The sequence below is a fragment of the Pseudophryne corroboree genome, chromosome 8, assembly GCF_028390025.1.
Source record: "Pseudophryne corroboree isolate aPseCor3 chromosome 8, aPseCor3.hap2, whole genome shotgun sequence".
Taxonomy (NCBI): domain Eukaryota; kingdom Metazoa; phylum Chordata; class Amphibia; order Anura; family Myobatrachidae; genus Pseudophryne; species Pseudophryne corroboree.
This window is the reverse complement of record NC_086451.1, coordinates 122237104-122263441: the sequence shown is the minus strand read 5'-3', so window position 1 is coordinate 122263441 and position 26338 is coordinate 122237104. Positions and strand designations below refer to the sequence as shown.

The window sequence follows — 26338 nt, the reverse complement described above, 5'->3', positions numbered from 1 at the left end:
TATCAGGCGCAGTCTTTTCGTGGACAAGCGGGCAAAATGTTCCTCATTTCTGCCCCGTGACAGAGGGAGAGGAAAAAGGCTGCAGAAATCAGCCAGTTCCCAGGAACAGAAACCCTCTCCCGCCTCTGCCAAGCCCTCAGTATGACGCTGGGGCTTTACAAGCCGAATCAGGCACGGTGGGGGGCCCGTCTCAGTGAATTTCAGCGCGCAGTGGGCTCACTCGCAAGTAGACCCCTGGATCCTTCAGGTGATATCTCAGGGGTACAAATTAGAATTCGAGACGTCTCCCCCTCGCCGTTTTCCTAAAGTCGGCTTTACCGATGTCTCCTTCTGACAGAGAGACAGTTTTGGAAGCCATTCACAAGCTGTATTCCCAGCAGGTGATAATCAAGGTACCCCTCCTGCAACAGGGAACGGGGTATTATTCCACACTGTTGTGGTACCGAAGCCGGACGGCTCGGTGAGACCGATTCTAAATCTAAAATCTTTGAACACTTACATACAGAGGTTCAAATTCAAGATTGAGTCACTCAGAGCAGTGATTGCGAACCTGGAAGAAGGGGACTACATGATGTCTCGGGACATCAAGGATGCTTACCTTCATGTCAAAATTTACCCTTCTCACCAAGGGTACCTCAGGTTTATGGTACAGAACTGTCACTATCAGTTCAGACGCTGCCGTATGGATGGTCCACGGCACCCCGGGTCTTTACCAAGGTAATGGCCGAAATGATGATATTCCTTCGAAGGAAGGGAATTTTAGTTATCCCTTACTTGGATGATTCCCTGATAAGGGTAAGATCCAAGGAACAGTTGGAGGTCGGTGTAGCACTATCTCAGGTAGTGTTGCGGCAGCACGATTGGATTCTCAATATTCCAAAATCGCAGCTGGTTCCGACGACTTGTCTTCTGTTCCTAGGGATGATCCTGGACACAGTCCAGAAAAAGGTGTTTCTCCCGGAGGGGAAAGCCAGGGAGTTATCCGAGCTAGTCAGGAACCTCCTAAAACCGAGCCAAGTCTCAGTGCATCAATGCACAAGGGTTCTGGGTAAAATGGTGGCTTCCTACGAAGCAATCCCATTCGGCAGATTCCACGCAAGAACTTTCCAGTGGGACCCGATGGACAAATGGTCCGGGTCGCATCTTCAGATGCATCAGCGGATAACCCTGTCACCAAGGACAAGGGTGTCCCTCCTGTGGTGGTTGCAGAGTGCTCATCTTCTAGAGGGCCGCAGATTCGGCATTCAGGACTGGGTCCTGGTGACCACGGATGCCAGCCTGCGAGGCTGGGGAGCAGTCACACAGGGAAGGAATATCCAGGGCTTATGGTCAAGCCTGGAGACATCACTTCACATAAATATCCTGAAGCTAAGGGCCATTTACAATGCTCTTAGCTTAGCAAGACCTCTGCTTCAAGGTCAGCCGGTGTTGATCCAGTCGGACAACATCACGGCAGTCACCCACGTAAACAGACAGGGTGGCACAAGAAGCAGGAGGGCAATGGCAGAAGCTGCAAGGATTCTTCGCTGGGCGGAAAATCATGTGATAGCACTGTCAGCAGTATTCATTCCGGGAGTGGACAACTGGGAAGCAGACTTCCTCAGCACGACCTCCACCCGGGAGAGTGGGGACTTCACCCAGAAGTCTTCCACATGATTATAAACCATTGGGAAAAACTCGACAGGTATTGCGCCAGGTCAAGGGACCCTCAGGCAATAGCTGTAGACGCTCTGGTAACACCGTGGGTGTACCAATCAGTGTATGTGTTCCCTCCTCTGCCTCTCATACCCAAGGTACTGAGATTGATAAGATGGAGAGGAGTAAGCACTATATTCGTGGCTCCGGATTGGCCAAGAAGGACTTGGTAACCGGAACTTCAAGAGATGCTCACGGAGGATCCGTGGCCTCTACCTCTAAGAAGGGACCTGCTCCAACAAGGACCCTGTCTGTTCCAAGACTTGCCGCGGCTGCGTTTGACGGCATGGCGGTTGAACGCCGGATCCTGAAGGAAAAAAGGCATTCCGGATGAAGTCATCCCTATCCTGATCAAAGCCAGGAAGGATGTAACCGCAAAACATTATCACCGCATTTGGCGAAAATATGTTGCGTGGTGCGAGGCCAGTAAGGCCCGACGGAGGAAATTCAACTGGGTCGATTCCTACATTTCCTGCAAACAGGAGTGTCTATGGGCCTGAAATTGGAGTCCATTAAGGTTCAAATTTCGGCCCTGTCAATTTTCTTCCAAAAAGAACTAGCTTCAGTCCCTGAAGTTCAGACGTTTGTAAAAGGGGTACTGCATATACAGCCTCCTTTTGTGCCTCCAGTGGCACTTTGGGATCTCAATGTAGTTTTTTGGGTTCCAAAAGTCACATTGGTTTGAACCACTTAAATCTGTGGAGTTAAAATATCTCACATGGAAAGTGGTCATGCTGTTGGCCCTGGCCTGGGCCAGGCGCGTGTCAGAATTGGCGGCTTTATCCTGTAAAAGCCCTTATCTGATTTTCCATTCGGACAGGGCGAAATTGAGGACTCGTCCTCAGTTTCTCCCTAAGGTGGTTTCAGCGTTTCACCTGAACCAACCTATTGTGGTGCCTGCGGCTACTAGGGACTTGGAGGACTCCAAGTTGCTAGACGTTGTCAGGGCCCTGAAAATATGTTTCCAGGACGGTTGGAGTCAGAAAATCTGACTCGCTGTTTATCCTGTATGCACCCAACAAGCTGGGTGCTCCTGCTTCTAAGCAGACTATTGCTCGTTGGATTTGTAGTACAATTCAGCTTGCACATTCTGTGGCAGGCCTGCCACAGCCAAAAATCTGTAAATGCCCACTCCACAAGGAAGGTGGGCTCATCTTGGGCGGCTGCCCGAGGGGTCTCGGCTTTACAACTTTGCCGAGCAGCTACTTGGTCAGGAGCAAATACGTTTGTAAAATTCTACAAAATTGATACCCTGGCTGAGGAGGACCTGGAGTTCTCTCAATTGGTGCTGCAGAGTCATCCGCACTCTCCCGCCCGTTTGGGAGCTTTGGTATAATCCCCATGGTCCTTACGGAGTCCCCAGCATCCACTTAGGACGTTAGAGAAAATAAGAATTTACTTACCGATAATTCTATTTCTCGTAGTCCGTAGTGGATGCTGGGCGCCCATCCCAAGTGCGGATTGTCTGCAATACTGGTACATAGTTATTGTTACCAAAAAAAAAAATCGGGTTATTGCTGTAGTGAGCCATCTTTTCTAGAGGCTCCTCTGTTATCATGCTGTTAACTGGGTTCAGATCACAAGTTGTACGGTGTGATTGGTGTGGCTGGTATGAGTCTTACCCGGGATTCAAAATCCTTCCTTATTGTGTACGCTCGTCCGGGCACAGTATCCTAACTGAGGCTTGGAGGAGGGTCATAGGAGGAGGAGCCAGTGCACACCAGATAGTCCTAAAGCTTTCTTTAGATGTGCCCAGTCTCCTGCGGAGCCGCTATTCCCCATGGTCCTTACGGAGTCCCCAGCATCCACTACGGACTACGAGAAATAGAATTATCGGTAAGTAAATTCTTATTTTAATTGGCCACACCTAGGTGGGTTGGTGTATGTATTGGAAACTGAGTAGGTCCTACAGCACGCAAGCGCTCTGCCAATAAGAAAATGTCCCATTCCGTTTTCATGCTGTCTCTGTGTTATTGCGTTGCATCTGCATCCTGGAAGCTAGTGTGAGACAGAATGGTGGCGAGTGTGGCAACTGGGGCGATCATCCTCCTGAAGGCAGTTAACAGAGCTGTCTCCAGCATGGATAGTGTTCATTCTTGTACCCTGCACCTGTCACAACCCGTACAGTTCATCTTTCCTGCCTGCGGTGTCGCTCTCTGCTCTGGTGTTTCTAGCACACTCTGGTCTGTATCTCAGCTCTGTTGATTCTAGTGCACTCTGGCTTCTATCGCAGATACATATCCGAGTGTTCTAGAAGCACCAGAGCAGAGAGCGACACCTCGGACAGGAAAGAGGAACTTCATGGGTCGTGACAGGTGCAGGTTGCTAGAATCAACACTACATGGAGTGACACTTCAGTGGTCTAATGGACACTGGGCCCTAAGAATACTGCCTAATGTGCCTTAAAAGTAAAAATTGAATGTATGGGGGAGGGGACCTTGGATTGAACGCGTTAATTACAAATATATTGAGAGTAAAAATTGAATACAAGACGTCCCAACCATTGTTTACTGTTTTATTTAATAGAAAATAAAATCTACAGTATCTCGGTCTGACCATGGTCCAAATGGGAAAGTCAGCTAAAAATGAACCTGCTTACTGCCAGTAAAGTAATAAAATAAGGAGTTTCCAGAACTTCACTTCACCAGGAGCCGATTGTGGTATGCTCCTGTGGATGTCACTGATAATTATACTATAGTACAATCGCTCCTATTACTGCACTCCAGGAATTGTGAGATAAAAGGAACGATGTTCTGTCTGGGATAGGCACCTTTTAATTGAATTGGTCCCTTGGATTTGATCAGTTAGTGGACGTTTATTTTAAAATAGTGTTCCCTTAGTTATTATCTATTGGTATAATGAACATTGGTCTCCATGATCTGTACTGACCATCACAATCCAGTGGAGTCTGGAAGAGCAACTTAGAGCTAGAATAGCCTATGATTGGCTAGCCTGGGGCTGGTATACATTATAGATGGACAACCTTATGTTCATGGTTTGAATGCTATAGTGCACAGGTTCTCAAGCTCAGTCCTCAGCACCCCACACAGAGCATGTTTCTCTTACGTCCTAGAGGATGCTGGGGTCCATATTAGTACCATGGGGTATAGACGGGTCCACCAGGAGCCATTAGCACTGTAAGAGTTTAATAGTGTGGGCTGGCTCCTCACTCTATGCCCCTCGTACCAGACTCAGTTTAGAAAATGTGCCCGGAGGAGCCGGTCACAGCTAGGGGAGCTCTACAGAGCTTTCTTAGTAAAAGTTTATTGTAGAGTTTTTATTTTACAGGGAGGCTGCTGGCAACAGCCTCCCTACATCGAGGGACTGAGGGGGGGGGGAGCAGTGTCCACCCTGTGGGTTCTGAGCCACTGTCTCCGCTGACTGGACACTGAGCTCCAGAGGGGATAGATTGCTCCCCGTCGCAGGGGAACGCTCACCCCAGCAGCATGCCGCTACCCCCTTGCAAAGCTGAAGTTTGTGGCGAGCGAGTCACCGACCCCCCCGGTGTGAAGATGGTGGCTACAGGGTAGGAGCGTAGTACTAACTGGGGGCTCAGCGGTACTTAGGTGCGGCACTGTGAGGGGCTCCCTGAGCCGGCGCTTTAACCCTACACTGACCAGAAAGCCTGTCGGGGTCTGCGGATCTCAGCCAGCAAAAAATCCTCAGGCCAGTATAATCTTGGAAGAGCAGGAAGACAGCGCCATTAAGGGGCAGAGCTTCTTTTCAGAGCGGACCCAGCAGCATTCAGCGCCATTTGCCTGTCTGCAGACACGCTGCCAGTGGAAGAGCAGTCCCTCCAGAGCACCTCCAGTTATCTGTACGGTATCAGGGGGTTGTAGAAGGGAGGGGAGGCTGTGTAAGACTGTGTCATCTATTAAGGGACACAGTCAGCGCTGGTTACGGGTCTCCTTATACCTATATAGCGCTGTGTGAGGGTTGGCTCCAATCTCTGTGTCTTTCTGCCATTCTTGGGGGGGAAACTCTGTCTGCCCTGTACCCTGTGTGTATGTGGGGTGTACAAGCAAACATGTCTAGAGACTCTATCTCATATGCTGCAGAGGGTTTATCTTCTCAGGAAGATCCCATCCCATGTAATGAGGATTGTACTGTTGTAGCGCAGATCCCAGCTAGAGAACCGGAGTGGTTAGCCTCTCTTAGGGGGGCTATTTCTCAGAGTTCTGAAAGGGTTGCAAGGACTGAGCATACATCTTAGGTATTGCAGTCCTCTATGGCAGTATGGTCCGATACTGCTCCCTCAGGGCCCCCTGCGGTACATTCTCACAAACGTGCTCTTGCCCAAATTATGCAGGATGACATGGATACCGATTCTGACACAGCAGACGGTGATGGGGATATGTCGAGGGGGACGGCATCTCTTGCTAAGGGGGTGCAGTTGATGATTGAGGCCATGCGGGATGTTACATATTTCTGACACACCTCCTGAGCATGTTGAGGAGGCCTTTTTCATGGACAGTAAGAAAGCCCCTCTCACCTTCCCGGCATCTAAGGAATTAAATGCTATATTTGAAAAAGCCTGGGAAAACCCGGAGAAAAAACTCCAGATCCATAAAAGGGTCCTGGTTGCTTTTCCCTTGCCGGAAAACGATAGAAAAAAATGGGAGTCCCCGCCTATAGTTGACGCCTCTGTCACCAGGCTGTCAAAACAGGTGGTCTTACCAGTCCCGGGATCTACCGGGAGGAGGATCACTCTGCAGGAGGACTTGACTACGATGGATAAAGGTGACGTTGATTTGTTTTTAAGTAACATCCAGGATTCTTGGTAGAATCCCTGAAGAATCTGTGTTCCATGGCTGCTGGGATCTCCTCCATGTCCGTCTCGGCTCGCAGGGGTCTCTGGCTGGGCCTATGGTCTGCGGATGCGGAATCCAGGAAAAGTGTGGAGAGCCTACCCTATACAGGTCAGGTTCTGTTTAGGGAGGCACTGGATGCGTGGATTGCCACGGCTACCGCGGGTAAGTCTCCTTTTCTCCCCTCAGCTGCAGCGGCTACGAAGAAGCTTTTTACTCCCAACACTTCACAGTCCTTTCGGCCCGTGAGGCCTAGAAAGAACAAGCCTTCTCACACCTTCTTTAGTGGTGGTCGTGCCAAAGCCAAAAAGCCTGCTCCCGCAGGTTCCCAGGACCAGAAGCCTGCTTCTGGTGCCTCAAAGTCCTCAGCATGACGGTGGACTGGCCAGGCTGGAGGTAGGTCAGGTGGGAGCAAGACTCCGGCATTTCAGCCACACCTGGGTGTCATCTGGCCTGGACCCTTGGATACAGGATATAGTGTCCAGGGGATACAGGCTGGAGTTTCAAACTCTCCTGCCTCACCGTTTCTTCAAATCATGCTTGCCAGTTTGCCGGCAGACAATCCTAGCGATTCTTCTGGACGCTATCCGAAAATTGGTAGTGTCCGAGGTCTTTGTTCCAGTTCCACCTCATCAGTTGAACAAAGGTTACTATTCGAACCTTTTTGTGGTACTGAAGCCGGATGGTATGGTAAGGCCAATTCTGAACTTCAAATCTTTGAACCCTTATCTCAGGGACTTCAAATTCAAGATGGAATCTCTGAGAGCAGTTATCTCAGGACTGATGGAGGGGGAGTTCCTGGTGTCCCTGGACATCAAGGATGCGTACCTCCATATTCCCATTTGGTAGCCGCATCAGGCCTATCACAGGTTTGCAATGTTAGATGATCACTATCAGTTTCAGGCACTGCCGTTCGGTTTCTCCACGGCACCGAGGGTCTTCACCAAGGTGATAGCAGAGATGATGGTTCTCCGCAAGCAGGGGGTGAACATAATTCTGTATCTGGACAATCTGCTGATCAAGGCATCATGCAGAGAGAAGTTGTTAAGATCCATTGCTCTCACGACACATCTGCTCAAGGAGCACGGTTGGATCCTGAACCTTCCAAAGTCTCATCTGGAGCCGACAAGGAGGCTGTCTTTCCTGGGGATGATCCTCGACACGGAGGTGCAGAGGGTGTTTCTACCGGTGGAGAAAGCGTTGGTGATTCAAACAATGGTCCGGAATGTCTTGAAGCCTGCCCGGGTATCGGTTCATCAGTTAATCCGCCCTCTGGGGAAGATGGTTGCCTCCTACAAGGCTCTGCAGTACGGAAGGTTTCATGCTCGATCCTTTCAGCTGGATCTCTTGGACCAGTGGTTGGGATCTCACCTACATATGCACTAGAGGATATGTCTGTCACCGAAAGCCAGGATTTCACTCCTCTGGTGGCTACAACTACCACGCCTTCTGAAGGGCCAAAGGTTTGGAGTTCAGGACTGGATCCTTCTAACCACGGATGCAAGTCTAAGAGGTTGGGGAGCAGTCGTTCAGGGGGAAACCTTCTAAGGAAGGTGGTCAAGTCAAGAATCCCTTCTCCCGATAAACAAACATCCTGGAGCTAAGAGCCGTATACAACGGCCTTCTTCAAGCAGCTCACCTTCTGCAGGATCGGGCTGTTCAGGTGCAGTCGGACAACTTGACCACAGTGGCCTACATAAACCGAAAAGGCGTAATGAAGAGCAGGGCTGCAATGTCAGAGGTGATAAGAATCCTCTGGGCAGAAAGGCACACGGTGGCGATGTCAGCAGTCTTCATTCCGGGAGTAGACAACTGGGAAGTGGACTTCCTCAGCAGTCACGATCTCCATCCAGGAAAGTGGGCCTCCACACGGAGGTGTTCGAGGAGGCAATCGGTTGGTGGGGGGTTCCTCACATAGACATGATGGCCTACCGTCTCAACAAGAAGCTGAGGAGGTACTGTTCCAGGTCGAGAGACCCATAGGCAGTGGCGGTGGACGCGCTAGTAACACCGTGGGTGTTCACGTCAGTGTATGTGTTCCCTCCACTTCCTCTAATTCCAAAAGTTCTACAACTTATAAAAAGAACAAAGGTTCTGGCAATCCTCATTGCTCTGGACTGGCCAAGGAGGGCTTGGTACGCGGATCTGCTGGATCTACTGCTGGAAGATCCAAGTCCCCTACCTCTTCGAGAGGATCTTCTACTGCAGGGGCCGTTCGCTTATCAAGACTTACCAAGGCTACGTTTGACGGCATGGCGGTTGAGCACCAGATCTTAGCTCGGAAGGGTATTACGAGCGAGGTTATTCCTACCCTGATACAGGCTAGGAAGGGGGTAACGTCTAAACATTACCATCGAATTTGGAAAAAATATGTGTCTTAGTGCGAGTCCAAGAAATTTCCTGCATTGGAGTTTCAACTTGGACGTTTTCTCCTTTTCCTGCAAGCAGGTGTGGATATGGGCCTAAGATTGGGCTCCATCAAGGTCCAGATCTTGGCTTTATCCATTTTCTTCCAAAAACAATTGGCTGTCCTCCCTGAGGTTCAGACCTTTTTGAAAGGGTTTCTGCACATCCAGCCTCCCTTTGTGGCGCCAACGCCACCCTGGGATCTTGATGTGGTATTACAGTTCCTCCAATCGGATTGGTTTGAGCCTCTACAGGAGTCTGAAATCAAATTTCTCACGTGGAAGGCGGTCACTTTGTTGGCTTTAACTTCTGCTCGACGTGTGTTGGAATTGGGGGCTTTGTCCTGTAAAAGTCCCTATCTGGTCTTCCATGAAGATTGGGCGGAACTCAGGACTCGTCCGCAGTTCCTTCCTAAGGTTGTGTTGGCTTTTTATATCAACCAACCTATTGTGGTGCCAGTGGCTGCTGACTCCTCAATTGCTTCAAAGGCCTTAGATGTTGTGAAGGCTTTGAAGATTTATGTGAAAAGGACGGCTCGTCATAGAAAATCTGACTCTCTGTTTGTCCTCTATGATCCTAAGATAATTGGGTGTCCTGCTTCTAAGTAGTCGATTTCACGCTGGATCAGGTTCACCATTCAGCATGCATATTCTACGGCAGTATAGCCGTGTCCAAAATCTGTTAAGGCCCACTCTACTCGTAAGGTGGGCTCTTCCTGGGTGGCTGCCCGGGGTGTCTCGGCTATACAGCTTTGCCGAGCAGCTACTTGGTCTGGGTCGAACACGTTTGCCAAGTTTTACAAGTTCAATACTTTGGCCTCTGATGACTTCAAGTTTGGTCAAGCAGTTTTCTGGGAGCTTTGTACATCCCCATGGTACTAATATGGACCGTAGCATCCTCTAGGACGTAAGAGAAAATAGGATTTTAATTTACCTACCGGTAAATCCTTTTCTCGTAGTCCGTAGCGGATGTTTTCCTGCAGTGGTTATTTAGTTCAGTACTGCCTGGTTTCTAGGTAAGTTCTGCGTTCTTACTGTTTCAGCTGTTGCGAGTTTATCCGGCATGTTGACCGGATTTGCCTTGTTGTGAGAGCTGGTATGAATCTCCTCGGGCACAGTTTCTAGACTGAATCTGGTAGGAGAAGCATAGAGGGAGGAGCCAGCCCACACTCTCAAACTCCTAAAGTGCCAATGGCTCCTCGTGGACCCATCTATACCCCATGGTACTAATATGGACCCCAGCATCCTCTGCGTACTACGAGAAAAGGATCCTATTTTTGCAGGTCTCCTCACAGAATCACAATTGAAATAATTAGCTCCACCTGTGGATCTTTTAAAATAGGTAAGTGAGTAATGAATACACCTGTGCACCTGCTGGGTTACCAGCAAAACATGCACTGTGTGGGGTCCTACGTAGGGAGGCCAATTTTGGCCCAAAAATGCCGGGATTTGAATACCGGGATTGGAGCCTCCAACCCCGGGATTGGGGTGCGCATGCGCAGTTTTGCCGGGCAGCGCTGAGCACTATAGCACAGCACTGCCCCAGCTGTCAGTGAGGTAGTTACAGCAGCCATGGACACACACACTGACCCATTTCAAATGCATCAGACCGGCAGCCAATCAGGGAAGCGGCAGCAGCCGCGGCTGCTGATTGGCTGCCGGACTGCCAGTTCTGATTGGCTGGCGACCAGCGCCACATTTGAAATGCCGCCAGCGCGGTCAGTGCATGTGTGTGTGTCCATGGCTTCTGCCCGCCTAAGAAGAGTAAGTCGTATTTACTTATCGCTACCTACACCCACCGTCCCTCTCTGCTCCTGACATCCTCCCTGCTCGCTACACCCACCTTCCCTTTCTGCTCCTTACATCCACCCTCCCTTGCTGCCCTTCTCATATACTCTCCCTGCTCCCTACACTGATCCCTACTGCAGTCCTGGGATCCCTGGATTGAGCATTTTTCAATCCCAAATCCCGGGATTGCTAAAATGCCCCGGGATTGGCCTCCCTAGTCCTGAGGACCGAGATTGAGAACCTGTGCTATAGTGGTATCCGGCCCAAGTTGCCTAACACTCAGGCTGGTTATGGCTTTGTCGGATGGGTGGCAGTTATTTCTAACTTTAAACCACACCAGCCCAAAGAAATAAATGGAAGCGGTGCACAAACTGAAACAAATGGAAGAGAGTTCCCATTTTTAAAACTGATCAAGTTCATTGCATATTGTATGAATTCTAATTTTTTTTTCTTTGTGGCAAGGAGGCGTTTTTTTAGTGATTGATCAATTTAAAAATAGAGAAAAAATGGACTTTATATTTCCCCGTAGTATTTTCTCCTCCTCCTTATTTATAATTAACATAGGTTGTCTGTGAGATGTTTTCCTCAGCAACACCATCAATTTGCCCAAATAAAAACATGTCATTAATTTATAGTGACAATGCATCACTATCATGGTGTATGCTTCTGCAGACACTGCTTATTCCAGGCTCCAGGTGCTGCACAATAACAAGCAAGCACAACAGGTCATGTATTAGTTATGCACAGCTAGTATGTAATTCCACAGCAGGAGAACTCACACAATATTAACAAGTTTTTCATGCACCATTTCCAAAGCATGACCTGAGGTGAACAATTTATCTGTTAGTAAAAAAGGGAATACTGCAACTGCCAATAGATCTCTCTTGTTTTGATGTTTAAATTATGTAGTTAAATTGCTCTTATCGCATGGAGCTGCTGGCAGGTTAGAGCTGTAAGTGTTCAGCTGTGAGATTAGCAAAGCTTCAGCTCGGCATTGGTTCCCTATTAGTCTGTACCTTCCGTTTCTCATTTGTCACTACACACACCAATTGCCTGATCTGAATTCCAAAATAGGTTTGCTGGGATAGCCATTATGTGACCTAATGCACTATAACTGTCTGTATAGAGGACAGGAGTTCTACCCATGCCATTCGGGTGTGGAGGGGTTAGCTCAGTAAATGCGTCCTGGAGTGTACAGTTCTTCTACAGCTATAGAGCAAAGGGCAAGCTGTGAGCTTCCCGAAAGATGGGATCCCGGCGGACGATATACCGGCGCCGGGATCCCGAAGTAGGAGGCAATGCCGGCGTCGAGATACTGATACCGCATGGGATGCCGGCGTCACATTACCACCCCCCCTGCTGTGTCTTGCCACGGGGTTAGGCTGCAGGGCCGGGAATGTTAGGGATCGGGGATGGAGGGTTAGGGTTGGGCACATAGAAGGGGAGGTTAGGGTTAGGCATCAAGTGGGGAGGATTAGGTTTAGGTAGCGGGGAAGGAGGGTTAGGGTTAGGCACCCAGCAGGGAGGGTGAGGGTTAGGCACCCACAAAGGAGTGTTAAGGGGGATTCCTGGGGGGCTGTCGGGATTCTGATGGATGGGATGCCGCTGTCAGTATTCTAACCGCCGGCATTCTGTCCATCAGCAAATCATACTGATCCACAGCAAAGGTCTCTCTTGCACCTTTTACCATTACACATAGATGTGAGGGGTCCGGGATATGAAGTCAGCAGTGACCATGTCGAAATTAATAATATTGACATGAGAATGTCGACATTGATAACTTGTTGACATGGTTATAATGTTGACAATGTCTTCTTAAAGTAAGTGTAACCATAAGCCTAGCTGTCATGTTAACACTTTCATTATGTAGACATTTCAAATTGTCGACATGCTATCTATATTGACATATATCAGATGTCCACATTTATGATGTTGATATTCTAACCATGTTGGCATCATAAATGTCAACACTCTGGTGTCAGCATAGTGACCACGACAATATGACTGCATACCAGATGTGAGACTGTGAGCTTTTGCTTAGCTTTCTAGTCAGCGGTTAGATTGATTATAGTAAGTGTGGTTTAATAGTAAAAGGTGTGTGTGTGTGTGTGTGTGTGTGTGTGTGTGTGTGTGTGTATAGTGGTGGTGGGGAGGGTTCTTGTTAAAGCACAAACACTCTTAAGGTGTGTACACACTGAGATTTATCCTTGCAATTTTGACTATATAGGGGGTCATTCCGAGTTGATCGTAGCTGTGCTAAATTTAGCACAGCTACGATCATGAACTCAGACATGCGGGGGGACGCCCAGCACGCATGTCAGTGCCGCCCTCCCGCACAAATACAAAAGCATCACACAGAGGCGATGCTCTTGTATTTGTGGAGTAACTCCCGGCCAGCGCAGCTCCTGCGGCTGGCCGGGAGTTGTGTGTCGCTGCCGCTGGTCACAGCGGCACGCCTGGCCAGACCGCGCCTACTAAACGGCGGCTTAACGCCGCCGTTCAGCCCCCTCCCTCCCAGCGACCGCCTCTGTCTCAGAGGTGATCGCTAGGCAGCGACGACTGCCATGCGCCGGCGCACTGCGGCGCCGGCGCATATGCAGTTCCGACCCGATCGCTGCGCTGCGACAAACTGCAGCGAGCGATCGGGTCGGAATGACCCCCATAGTCAAAATCGGAGAGGAAAGTTAGTGCAAATCGCAAAGTGTTAGGCAGCTTGCGATACCAATGCACACTCCCGTGGGGTCAGTATCGCAAGGAAATATAGGGGGTAATTCAGAGTTGATCGTAGCAGCAAATTTGTTAGCAGATGGTCAAACCATGTGCACTGCAGGTGTGGCAGATATAATGTTTGCAGAGCGAGTTTGATTTGTTTGGGTTGTTTTATTTATGTGCAGGGTAAATACTGGCTACTTTATTTTTACACTGTAATTTAGATTTCAGTTTGAACACACCCCACCCAGATCTAACTCTCTGCACATGTTATATCTGCCCCACCTGCAGTGCATTTCTGGAAGGTCGACGCTTTGGGATTCAGGATTGGATCCTCCTCACAATGGAAGCGAGTCTGAGAGGATGGGGAGCTGTCACCCAGGGGGCGCAGTTCCAGGGTAGGGGGTCTGCCCAAGAAGCCCTCCTTCCGATCAACATCCTGGAACTGCGGCCATCTACAGTGCTCTGATTCAGGCCTCCCCTCTACTCCGGGATCGGGCGATCCAGGTTCAGTCGGACAACGTCACGGCTGTGGCGTACATCAATCGACGAGGAGAGGCAAAAAGCAGAGCCTGCATGCGAGAAGTGTCAAGAATGTTCTTCTGGGCGAAAAGAAATGCAAGAGCACTGTCCGCAATCTTCATTCCATGGGGTGGACAACTGGGAAGCGGACTTCCTCAGTCGCCACGATCTCCACCCAGGGGAGTGGGGACTACACCCTTAGGTGGTTCAACAGATCGACAGGTGGGGCTGCCCACAGATCGACATGATGGCCTCTCGCCTCAACAAGAAGCTTTGTTGCTATTGCTCGTGAACCAGAGACCCTCAGGCGAGAACAGTGGATGCACTGACAACGCCTTGGCCTTAGCTGATCTACCTATTTCCTCCGAATCCGTTGATCCCCATGGTACTCAAGAGCATCAGGCACCAAGGAGTGCAGGCAATCTTGATTGGCCCCGAAGAGTGTGGAACGCTGCCCTTCTGGATATTTCCGTAGAGTACCTTTGGCCTCTGTCGCTAAGTAGAGATCTTCTTCAGCAAGGACTGTTCGTCTACCCGGACTTACGGCGGCTTCATTTGACGGCATGGAACTTGAGCGGAACATCTTAACTCACACCAGGCTTTCCAAAAAGGTCATTGCCACTATGGTGCAAGCCAGAAAACCTGTGACATCAAACACTATCATCATATCTGGCGGAGATATGTCTTTTGGTGCGAGGAACACACATATCCATCTGCGGAATTCCACTTGGGGGGATTCCTTTGTTTCCTGCAGGCTGGAGTGGATAAAGGCTTACGTCTTGGATCCATTAAGGTCCAGGTTTCAGCTCTTTCCGTCTTCCAGAAGAAGTTGGCTTTCCTGCCAGAAGTAAAGAACCTTTTTGCAAGGGGTGCTTCACATACAACCTCCGTTTGTGCCGCCTATGGCACCTTGGGATTTGGATGTGATGTTACACTTTCTACAGTCCTCCTGGTTTGAACCTCTGATGATGGTAGAAGATAAGTAACTCACGTGGAAGACGGTGATGTTACATGCCCTGGCTTCTGCTAAACGTGTCCCAGAATTAGGGGCCTTATCGTGTAAAAGTCTCTATTTGATCTTTTACGAGGACAGAGCGAAGCTCAGGACTAGACAGCAGTTTCTGCAAAGGTGGTATCCGTGTTTGACTTGAATCAACCTATTGTGATTCCGTCTGCTTCTGGCACTTCTGCCCCTCCGGAGGAATTGGATGCAGTGCGAGCCTTGAAAATCTATGTCAAGAGAACGGCTCGGATCAGATAGACTGATTCCTTGTTCGTGCTGAATGATGCGCAGAAAAAGGGTTGTCCTGCTTCAGAGCAGTCTATTGGGCATTGGATTTGGCTTACTATCCAACAGGCCTATGTGTCGGCAGCTTTACCTGTTCCACAGTCTCTGAAGGCCCACTCTGAGATCGGTGGGGTCTTCCTGGACGGCTGCCTGTGGAGTCTCAGCCCTCCAACTGTGCCGAGCTTCTACCTGGTCGGGGAAGAACACCTTTGTAAAGTTCTACAAATTTGATATCCTGGCCAAAGAGGATACCCAGTTTGGGCAGGCGGTGCTGCAGATGTCTCCGCACGTTCCCGCCCATTCTGGAAACTTTGGGACATCCCCATCGTACTAATCTGTCACCAATATCCCTTATGGATGCTAGAGAAAATAGTATTTTAAATACCTACCGGTAAATCCTTTTCTTGTAGTCCATAAGGGATATTGGGCGCCCGCCTCTGTGCGGTGACTTTCTGAAGGTTCTCTTTTTGGTGTTACCTGTTCAGCTGTTGATGTTGCTGGCCCGGTTATGTTTTGGTGTGCTGGTGTGTATATTTGTGTTATTTGTTGTTATGTTCCTTCTCTCAAGTATGTCATTCTCCTTCTGGCACTGTTTACCTATAACTGACCTGTAGGAGGAGGCATAGAGGGGAGGAGCCAGCACACCCAGTTGAAGAAATGTAAAGTGCACTGGCTCCTTTGGACCCGTCTATACCCCATCGTACTAATCTGTCCCCAATATCTCTTATGGACTACGAGAAAAGGATCTACCGGTATGTATTTAAAATCCTATTTTTTAATCCCCCTAATTTCATAAAATCATATGAGAACTTAGTTTATGATATTTCAAACATTACTACGTCTCTGATCTCACACGACATCCACTATGGCACCAGCAGCAGTTACATCAGCACATATTAAGGAAACAAATCCTCAAATGTTACTGTATTGCTGAAATATATATACAATATCTATCTATCTATCTATGGGTACAAATATACAGTATTTTGCTACTTTAATGTTTCATCTGTTGAAACTAATAGAATCATCCTACTAACAGTGCGAAGAATGCCAGGATATCTATCAGAAATAGCAGGCTGTAAGGCTGTATGTATCTGACCAATCCATATTTACTCCAAGATACTGATATGTGTGAAGTGCCCAAATCTATATTTACTAATGCAAAGCCTTCCCATTACCAGTGCAAACTATGTTTTCTTAAACATTACTGTTGGGTGGGAAAAGGTTTGTGACAAATGCACTGAGGTCATGAGTTCGAGTCCCGCCACTGCCCTAACTGTGTGGAGTTTGTAGATTCTCTGTAAAGTGCTGCTGAATATGTATGTGCTGTATAAATAACTTATCACTGTGGTTCACCTGTAATATAAAACTGTATAGGTACTCCTGCATACTAACCATAGAGTCTCCCTGCATTACATGTATATATTTACATAACAGTCCCGCACATACTGCTTTTGAGTAATTAGTCCAGGTTGATGAATTAGGGAAATAAATGAGAAAATTGGGAGCAGACCATGTTGTACCTGATAGATAACATTGTGCTGGATTTGTTTCTGTATATAAAATACATATGACAAATTGCAATCATTACCGTGCAAGCCTGCATCTTGCATTTGAACTAATTGAGTTTCAGTGATTAAGCATGTTTATTTCATACGTCTCCTGAGTCTAATGTCTGACCTGCCAACCCTATTTGCAGAGATTGTTAAATCCTAAATTTAAATACTGGTGCAGTCAATACATTTAAAGGGAAAATGCACCTGTTTCTAATACCCCTTTTGAACTACATTGACGGGAATTTGCTGGTTCTAGCAAGCAGGCAAATTCCCGGGTCTCCGCCCCGACCCTGGTAAAGAGCAAGTCTGGAACCCGGGGCTTTGTCCCGTGTAGTTTGCTTTCACACTAAATAAAATCCTGGGTTGCTAGCGTTCGCATACAATAATCTGGGAATTTGCTTCTAGCGTGAAAGGGGTTTATACATTTTAAGTAAAATACAGATTTGTCCCAATACATTTTTTTCACCGTCGCACCAAACAGGCCATCTTGGCGCACCAGGTCCCATGAGACTCTGCTTTCACTAAGCAGCTTTTTTGCCCAATTTGCTCCTAACTGTTAATCAGCCCCTAAGTGGCCTATTCAGTTCCAGGTGCTGTGCCTCTAGAACCGTTCGTAGAGTGCACTACACAACCATTTATTTTTGCAGAATTTTCTTCTCACTCAGGAAAATCTGCAAAGATCTTATAAAGCACACAATCGTACATCTTTATTTGGCAGCGTCAGCCTTAAAAGTTAGATGATCCCTCCCTACCTCGAAGCCGGACGAGGATTGCAATGTTAAATTACTTTTCAGTTAACCTTTTTTGCTTTAATCAGTATAATGTCCATTTTAGAGTTTAGGTTTTTATCTTCATTTTACTTATCGGTTATGTAAACAACAGCCACCTTGGTGATTATGTATATTTAAAAGGCATAGGAGTTTTACTACTACAATATATTCAGTGCTTGGTGGAGGGACGCAGTTTGAGAACCATTGATGTACACAATGTTGTTTAAAGTTGGTTAAAGAAATATAAATAATGTATAATAAATACAAAGAAATAATAAAAATCACTTCTCAACAGACATAATAAATAAAAAGTTATTGATGTTGATTTAAGAATTTGATTTCTGTTTTTTTTTCTCCACAGGAAATCATGGCTGCTGCTTCCTCTTTGAATGTAGATGCTCTCAGAGAAGTACTTGAGTGTCCCATATGTATGGAGACATACACAGAAGAACACATGAGACCGAAGCTTTTGCAGTGTGGTCATACAATATGTAAACAGTGCCTTGAAAAACTCCTAACCAGTAATATCAACGGAGTGCGCTGCCCTTTCTGTAGCCGGATAACCCGCGTCACAAACCTGTCTCAGCTGACTGATAACTTGACTATCTTGAAGATTATTAATACATCAGACCTAGGTCAGGCTGTCACAGGATTGATGTGCAAGATGTGCAAACGCCGGCTACCACGCAGCTACTGCAAGAACTGTGCTTTAGTTCTATGTGAGATGTGCCGAGAAGAATCGCATCCTGATTCAGACCATACTGTACTTTCAATGACAGATGCTGCAAATGAGCGCCGCCACGTGTTACAGGAAAGGCTCGCCAGTCTGAGACAATGTATGCAGGACCTGGAAAAGAGAAAAGCCTCTCTGGACAACCTTTCCTCGCATATAAAGAACAAATACAAATTGGTTATGCAAGATTACAGCAAAGAGGAATTTAATGTGCAAGAGGAGCTAGCTCGATCACGCAAACACTTTGCAGCATCTTTATGTGAGGTAGAAAAGTTAAACAACCAATTGTTGGATGATCACTCATACCTTCTAAACATCTCTGAAGTACAGATTGTGTCAAGGTGTGACTACCTAATGCTAAAGATAAAGCAGTCGGATTCAGCTCTGATGGAAGAGCTGGAGGAAGGAGAACCAAAGCTTGCTGCTAATTTGCCACAAGATCTCATCTTGCAAGATGTAGAGTTTCTCAAGGTGGGACATGTTGGTCCTATACAAGTAGGTCAAGTGGTCAAGAAACCATACACTGTGAATTTACAAGAGCCTACTGCAGATGTGTTTCCAGTGGCTACATACAATGACACGGAGACACTGGGAGAAGTTGGGAATGTTCAGCATTGTGCAACACCTCCCATCACTCAGCTCACAGATGCTGCACGCACCTTGCAGCAATGCCAGTTTCTGCGGAAGATGGGCTCTAAGGGTAATATGCCAGGGATGTTTAATCTCCCGGTTAGCCTGCATGTTACTGCACTGGGGGAAGTGCTTGTGGCTGACAGAGGTAACTGCAGAATCCAGGTCTTCAACAGAAAAGGTTTTTTGAGAGAAATCAGACGAAGCCCAACAGGCATCGACACTTTTGTGCTCAGTTTTCTTGGCGCAGATCTTCCCAACTTAATTCCATTATCGGTAACTATGAACTGCCATGGACTGATAGGTGTAACTGACAACTACGATAACTCTGTGAAGGTATATACAATGGAGGGACATTGTATTGCTTGTCACAGAAGCCAACTAAGCAAGCCGTGGGGAATTGCAGCCATGCCCACAGGTCAGTTTGTAGTAACTGATGTGGAAGGAGGTAAGCTGTGGTGCCTGACTGTAGACCGCAGCCTTGGTGTTGTCAAATACAGTCGACTTTGCAGTGCTGTGCGCCCAAAGTTTGTGGCTTGTGACCAGGAAGGAACTGTGTTCTTTACCCAAGGACTGGGTCTGAACCTGGAAAACCGTCAGTGTGAACATAACCTTGAAGGTGGCTTTTCTATTGGCTCTGTGGGATCTGACGGTCAGCTAGGAAGACAAATCAGCCACTTCTTCTCTGAGAATGAGGACTTCCGTTGCATTGCAGGGATGTGTGTTGGGACTCGGGGAGATTTGATTGTTGCTGATAGTGGACGTAAAGAAATTCTTCATTTTCCTAAAAGTGGGGGTTATAGTGTCTTAATAAAGGAGGGCTTGACATGTCCTGTTGGAGTTTCTGTGACTCCAAAGGGACAGCTGTTGGTGCTGGATTGTTGGGATCATTGTATTAAAATATACAGTTATAATACACGCAGGTATTCCTCACCTTAAGAAGAAATTATGTGAATTAATCTGTTTCAGCATATGCTACATGCTGAAAGTCTTTCTAGTGAGAATTTGCTATAAGGCACTTTAAAAAGAAATTAGCAATCTATGCACCACTCAACCTTTCCACATTCACCGATACCGAAAAGCTGAAAGGAAATTGCACCATACGAGCTACGGGATTCAGAGATTCATACAGTATCTCAAACCACTAAAAGTAAGGAATTGGATAGAGGCTTTCAAGCTCTAACAATTGTAAAATAAAATCAATAACCTTGTCTTTATTATAGGGAGTATTGTTCAACTTTATATTCTACTTTTATAATATCATCTGGTATTATGTCTCTCAATCCACTCCATATCGACTAATACAGAATCTTTTAATAAATGAGAGCAGAGAAGGAGTTGTTCTGAAACTTATATAGCGGTGGTGTGGCCTATATTGCAAGAATAAAGAAAATCTTTGCTATTTGGACATTGTATTTTATGAATCATGTACAAATGTTTATTTTTAATTTTGCAGCAGTTTAAGTACACAATTTGATGTATGCAGATAGTAAGCCATCTCTGCACATATATAACATGTATAAATACTATGATGTATATTTAGTAGTATATCTGTATAGCAAAGTGTTCTTTGCATAGTAAGATGCAGAAATTGCAGTGGTGCCCCCCAATGCAAGCCTATGAACAGACTGCAATGTTGACTGAAGGGTTCAATCAATCCCCGGAAGTTCCTAGTGAGTTTGGGTACGGTATCTGCCTGGTAGAAGGGATTACTTTCTATTCTATACATGACATATAAATTGTTTATGCATGCCTCGTATGTCCTGGAACGGCACTTTGAGGAAAGAGGTAAGAAAAAAAAGGGGAGGGTTTTACAGGACCTCAGGACTTGTTAGGTTTCTTGTTTTCTTTTACTAAAATTGAATGTAATGAAAATAGTATTCAGCGGGGCTGTGGATGATTGTTGGATGAAATTTTGTCTATAAAGAATAATATGCCTCTTATATGCAAACTGCACCAACATGCATATACATTATTTTCCCAATTTACCCGCATGGAACGTGTCAGGTTACATGTGGCAACACAAGTTGTGCCTAAACTAATCTATTTTTCTCCAGTCTCACCCCTATCCATCACGCACTGGACGTTACTTGTATCTTGTTTATCTGTAACAGCAGCCTGTTTTCCCCATGGCTGCGTGGCAGTTGTGTCCTCTTCTTCCTATGGCTAGGGAATAATGGACATGTTCCATCTATAACATTCACCAGCAAGCTATTAGTGCTGGGACTGGGACTTCAATGACAAGTGAATGACCTTGTTGGGATGAGTAGGGAGCAGTTAGATTTCTATGCACCGCACATGCAGCAGAAGAGTTGACAAGTTAGCAGGCAAGGGGAAACCCTCTCCAGCTTTGCAGCTGCTAATAAAAGTAGCTGTATTAGGGGTATTATTTAAGGCCCAATCTTTAAACATGGGAACTCTTCAAAAGTAAAAAGGAAAAGTTAGTAGTTAGATACTGTTTGTTATAATGAAGGACCAAATCTCATGTTTTGTGATAGATATATAGTGTGTGTATAAGTATGTATGTATGTGTATGTATGTATGTATGTATGTATATATATATATATATATATATATATATATATAAATAGCGGTAATAGATTCGGCACTCGATATGGGTATGCTGGAATACTTGCTGCGGTGCCCTCTGTGATCTATGGCAAGATCCAATATAGCAAAGGAGGAATCAGCGGCACTCAGTCTGTTTTGCAAAGTGAAGAAATTCTTTAATGCAGTCCTACGGCGTTTCGGGGACTAGGCCCCGTCTTCAGGGACAAATCATACACGAATGATTTGTCCCTGAAGACGGGGCCTAGTCCCCGAAACGCCGTAGGACTGCATTAAATAATTTCTTCACTTTGCAAAACAGACTGCTGAGTGCCGCTGATTCCTCCTTTGATATATATATATATATATATATATATATATATATATATATATCAATCAATGTATATATGTGTGTGTATGTACTGTGTGTGTGTGTATATGTGTGTATATATATATATATATATGTATTATAAATAAAATTTTACATTTTTTTTGTTCTGTATCTTCAGGCATTAGTTCCCAGTATGGTGGCCACACATAGGGGGGTCATTCTGAGTTTGCAGCGTAGCGAACAGGCTTAAAATCGGCATTTCTGCGCATGCATACGGGCCGCAGTGCACATGTGCAAAGTAATTTCACAAAAAACTATGCAGTTTTACACAAGGTCGAGCGACGCTTTTCAGTCGCTCTGCTGATCATCTAATGATTGACAGGAAGTAGGTGTTTCTGGGTGGTAACTGGGAGTGGCTGGCCGAACACAGGGCGTGTTTGTGACGTCAAACCAGGAACCTAACAGTCTGAAGTGATCGCAAGGAAGGAGTAGGTCTGCAGCTACTCTGAAACTGCTTGAAAAAATGTCCGCACTATTCTGCCAACCTTTCATTCGCACTTCTGCTAAGCTAAGATACACTCCCAGAGTGCGGCGGCTTAGCATTTGCACTGCTACTAAAAGCAGCTAGCGAGCGATCAACTCAGAATGAGGGCCCTAAGCCGATCTTTCCACTTGATGTGAGTGTTGGGAACAGTGTCCAGATTGGCCATAAACATTGGAGGCCAAATAGCCCTTTAGTGCATAGGTGATGCAGCAGACCAAATTCTTTTAGCCTCACTATTTTGCACAGAAGGTGACTGCACACAGGCTGCTACCAATTCAATTACCAACATGACCTATAACAATAAGGTCATAATCCGTATTTGGCTTGTATTGGATTACACACTGTGATACTAGAGCAAGCCTTACATGCAGTTTAAGTTATGCCTTCTGAATGTAAAACCAAACCACCCCAACTGTAAAATGTCAACTGTAATTAAATAAAAGAACATTGTGATTAGAAGAGAAATGTCTATCTGTCATTATTAAACACTTTTTGTAAAGAAGTAGTAATCATTTTCTTGAACTCGACTAGACCAAAAACAATAAGTAGTGATTGGGGGCTTTCTGAATCAACAAAAGCTTCTTATTCTGTGAAAACTAAAGGTCCATACACATTAGACGATGTCGCTCTGTGAGCGTTGTCGTCTAATGTTTCCCCTCCCGGGCCGGCCGGTCGGCGGCTGACTGTACACATTGAGCGATATGACCACTCGTATCGCTCAGTGACGTCATGCCTCCATCAGCCCTGCATGCAGGTCGTGGATGACAGTCCAGATCCTGCATGCATGCACTGGCGACAGCGACAATAGTTGCCGACCCACGGTGCCGCGCATCGGTCGTCGCTGGCGGCATACACACTTGCCGATAAAATTAGCGACGTCGCTCAGAGAGGGGGAAAATGAGCGACGTCGCTCAATTTATCGGCAAGTGTGTATGTGCCTTAAGTTGCGTTTTATACACCGATGCGGTTCCCTGTAAATGGAATTTCCTGATTAACTCGGACATTATTTAAAGAGGCTCAGTTACATTTTTTGGACATTATTGGTTTCAATTTGTTGAATTGCCAATGTATTTTAGGCCTGTTACTATGGCAATAAAACACTAATGAACTTTTAATGGCTAAATAATGGTAGAGTACGCCCAATTTAGTTCCCACCCTCTACAACGGTTAATCCTTTCCAAGTGGGACGGCCTACCTCAGCGGATCAGATCTCACATGATCTCTTTACCTCTGGAGGTTCGTCTGTCGCTGACCCGGTGGCTCCAGGACCAGCAATTGAGCAGGGGCCATCCCTTCTGGATCCCCGACTGGGTCCTGCTGACAACGGACGCCAGTCTGAGAGGATGGGGAGCGGTGTTGGAGCAACACTCTTTTCAAGGTCGTTGGACAAAGGAGGAATAGCTCCTCCCAATAAATATTCTGGAGTTGAGGGCAGTGTTCAATGCACTATCTCTTGCCCTGCCTCTGTGACGGAACACACCTGTTCAAGTATGATCAGACAATGCCACCACGGTGGCATACATAAACCATCAAGGCAGCACTCAAAACTGTATAGCATTGATAGAAGTGTCAAAAATCCTTTGTTGGGTGGAACGCCATCTGCCAACCATATCGGCAGTGCTAATGCCGGGTGTCCTAAACTGGGACTTCCTCAGTCGCCAGGACGTGCACGCCGGAGACTGTAGTCTTCATCCAGAACTCTTTCAACTCCTAGTGGACAAGTGGGCCTACCGGACGTAGACCTCATGGCATCTCGATACAATCACAAGGTTCCTGTCTTCGGATCTCGGACCAGGGATCCTCAAGAAGTGTTCGTGGATGCACTGGTGGTTCCATGGAACTTTCGGCTGCCCTACGTGTTTCTCTTCAGTGTCGCTCCTGCCCAGGGTCCTATGGAAGTTCAAACAGGAAGGAGGAATGCTACTTCTAGTCGCTCCAGCGTGGCCCAGATGGCATTGGTTCTGAGACCTGCAGGATCTGTCGACAGGGCATCCACTTCCTCAGTGACCAGACCTCCTCGTTCAGGGCCCTTGTCTCTATCCAGACCTGGCCAGACTGGCTTTGACGGCATGGCTCTTGAAGCATCACTCCTGAGGGCCAAAGGATTTTCGAGGCGGTTATTCAAACTATGTTGAAGGCCCACAAACCGGCCTCTGCCCAGATTTATTACAGGGTTTGGAATTCTAACTTCACCTGGTGTGCTGATAAGAATTATGATGCCTATAGGTTCAGAACTTCCAGAATTCTGACTTTTCTGCAAAGAGGACTGGACTTAGACCTTCGTCTGGCCTCCCTCAAGGTTCACATATCTGCCATGTCAGTATCGTTTCAGATAAAATTTGAATCTATACCTGATGTTTATACTTTCACTCAGGGTTGTTCTCCTGTGGCTCCATGTGGTCTGTCTCTTGTACTGCATGCCCTGCAAGAGTCTCCATTTGAACCTCATGAATCGGTTGACCTTAAATGGCTCACAGCCAAGGTACTGTTCTTGCTGGCTACTGCCTCTGCAAGACGGGTGTCGGACTTAGGTGCTTTGTCCTGTCGTCCACCCTTTCTGATATTTCACTGTGACTGGGCGGTTCTACGAACTCGACCAGGTTATTTGCCTAAGTGGTGTCATCTTTTCACCTTAACAAAGAGATTGTGGTCCCGGCCTTCTTTGTCTTCCAAAGAACGTTCTTTGGATGTGGTAAGGGCTCTCCGTATCTATGTGGAGAGGACTGTCTCTATCGGGAAGTCAGATACCCTTTTTGTCCTGTTTTGTTTCCCCAAACGTAGCTGGCCTGCAAACAAGCAAACCTTGGCCAGATGGATTAGAATGGTTATTGCACAACCTTATGCACAGGCTGGACTCCCAGCTCCTGCTGCTATTTTAGCCCATTCTACTCAGTCTGTTGGACCTTCTTGGGCGGCATGCCGTGATGCGTCCGCAGAACAATTGTGCAAGGTGGCTACGTGGTCCTCAGTGAACACGATTCTTAAGTTCTATGCCTTTGATACCTTTGCCTCCCAGGATGCTTCCTTTGGACACCGGATTCTCACATATGCTAAGGGGCGTTCCCTCACTTGAGGAACTGCTTTAGGACATCCCTGATATTTTCTCTGGAAACCAATGTAACCTACTGCAGAAAAGGAAAGTTATGGTACTTACCATTGTTAACTGTCTTTCGGCGAGGTACATTGGTTCCACAGGACACCCACCCTCACGCACCTTTGCTTCTTTGGATTGTATGGCATTAGCCGCTGGTACCGTCTCCTGTCGTGAGAATGTGGTTCTATGTGACCAGGGCCGGTGCTAGGGTGTTCGGCGCCCTCCTGCAAACTATAAATTTGCGCCCTCCCACACTTTATAAAGGGACAGCGTGCGCTGGAAAAAGGGGTGTGGTCTCACAAGGAAGTGCGTGGCCACACAAAGTACCCCCATTTCAATTAACGCCACACAGTAGCACAATCGTATTCACATTACACAGCAAGTAGTAGTGCCACTTATACACATAATGGCCATAGATAGTAATAGCACCCTGTATACGTAATGGTCGCAGTAGCAGCGCCCCTTATACGTAATGCCCATAGTAGTAGCGCCACTTATAAGTAACACCGATAGTATTTGCACCCCTTATATGTTATGCCCATTGTAGTAGTGCCTCTTATGCGTAATGTCCATAGTAGTAGCACCATTTAAACATAATGCCCACAGTAGTAGCACCGCTTATACATAATGCACAAAGTAGCAACGTCGCTTTTACGTAATGCCCATAGTAGTGCCGCTTTTACATAATGCCCATAGTAGCAGTGCTGCTTTTACGTAATGTCCATAGTAGCAGTGCTGCTTTTACGTAATGTCCATAGTATTAGTGCCGCTTATATTTAATGCCCATAGCAGTAGCGCCGCTTATACGTAATGCGCATAGTAGCAGTGACGCTTTTACGTAATGCCCATAGTAGTAGTGCTGCTTATATGTAATGCCCATAGTGGTAGTGACGCTTATATGTAATGCCCATAGTAGTG

At 46.8% G+C, this 26338-nt stretch overlaps 2 protein-coding genes across 3 annotated transcripts in view; one reads left to right on the top strand and one right to left on the bottom strand.

The window, feature by feature from the left end:
* TRIM32 (tripartite motif containing 32) overlaps positions 1-20306 on the top strand; it is a 33338-nt gene extending 13032 nt beyond the window's left edge. For both annotated transcript variants that reach the window (XM_063936907.1, XM_063936908.1), the window contains exon 2: positions 17903-20306. In XM_063936907.1, the coding sequence (XP_063792977.1) occupies positions 17909-19843 (1935 nt within the window). In that variant the 5' untranslated portion in view covers positions 17903-17908 and the 3' untranslated portion in view covers positions 19844-20306. The remainder of the gene's footprint in view (positions 1-17902) is intronic.
* ASTN2 (astrotactin 2) overlaps positions 1-26338 on the bottom strand; it is a 1124462-nt gene that overhangs the window by 242765 nt on the left and 855359 nt on the right. The window lies entirely within an intron of this gene.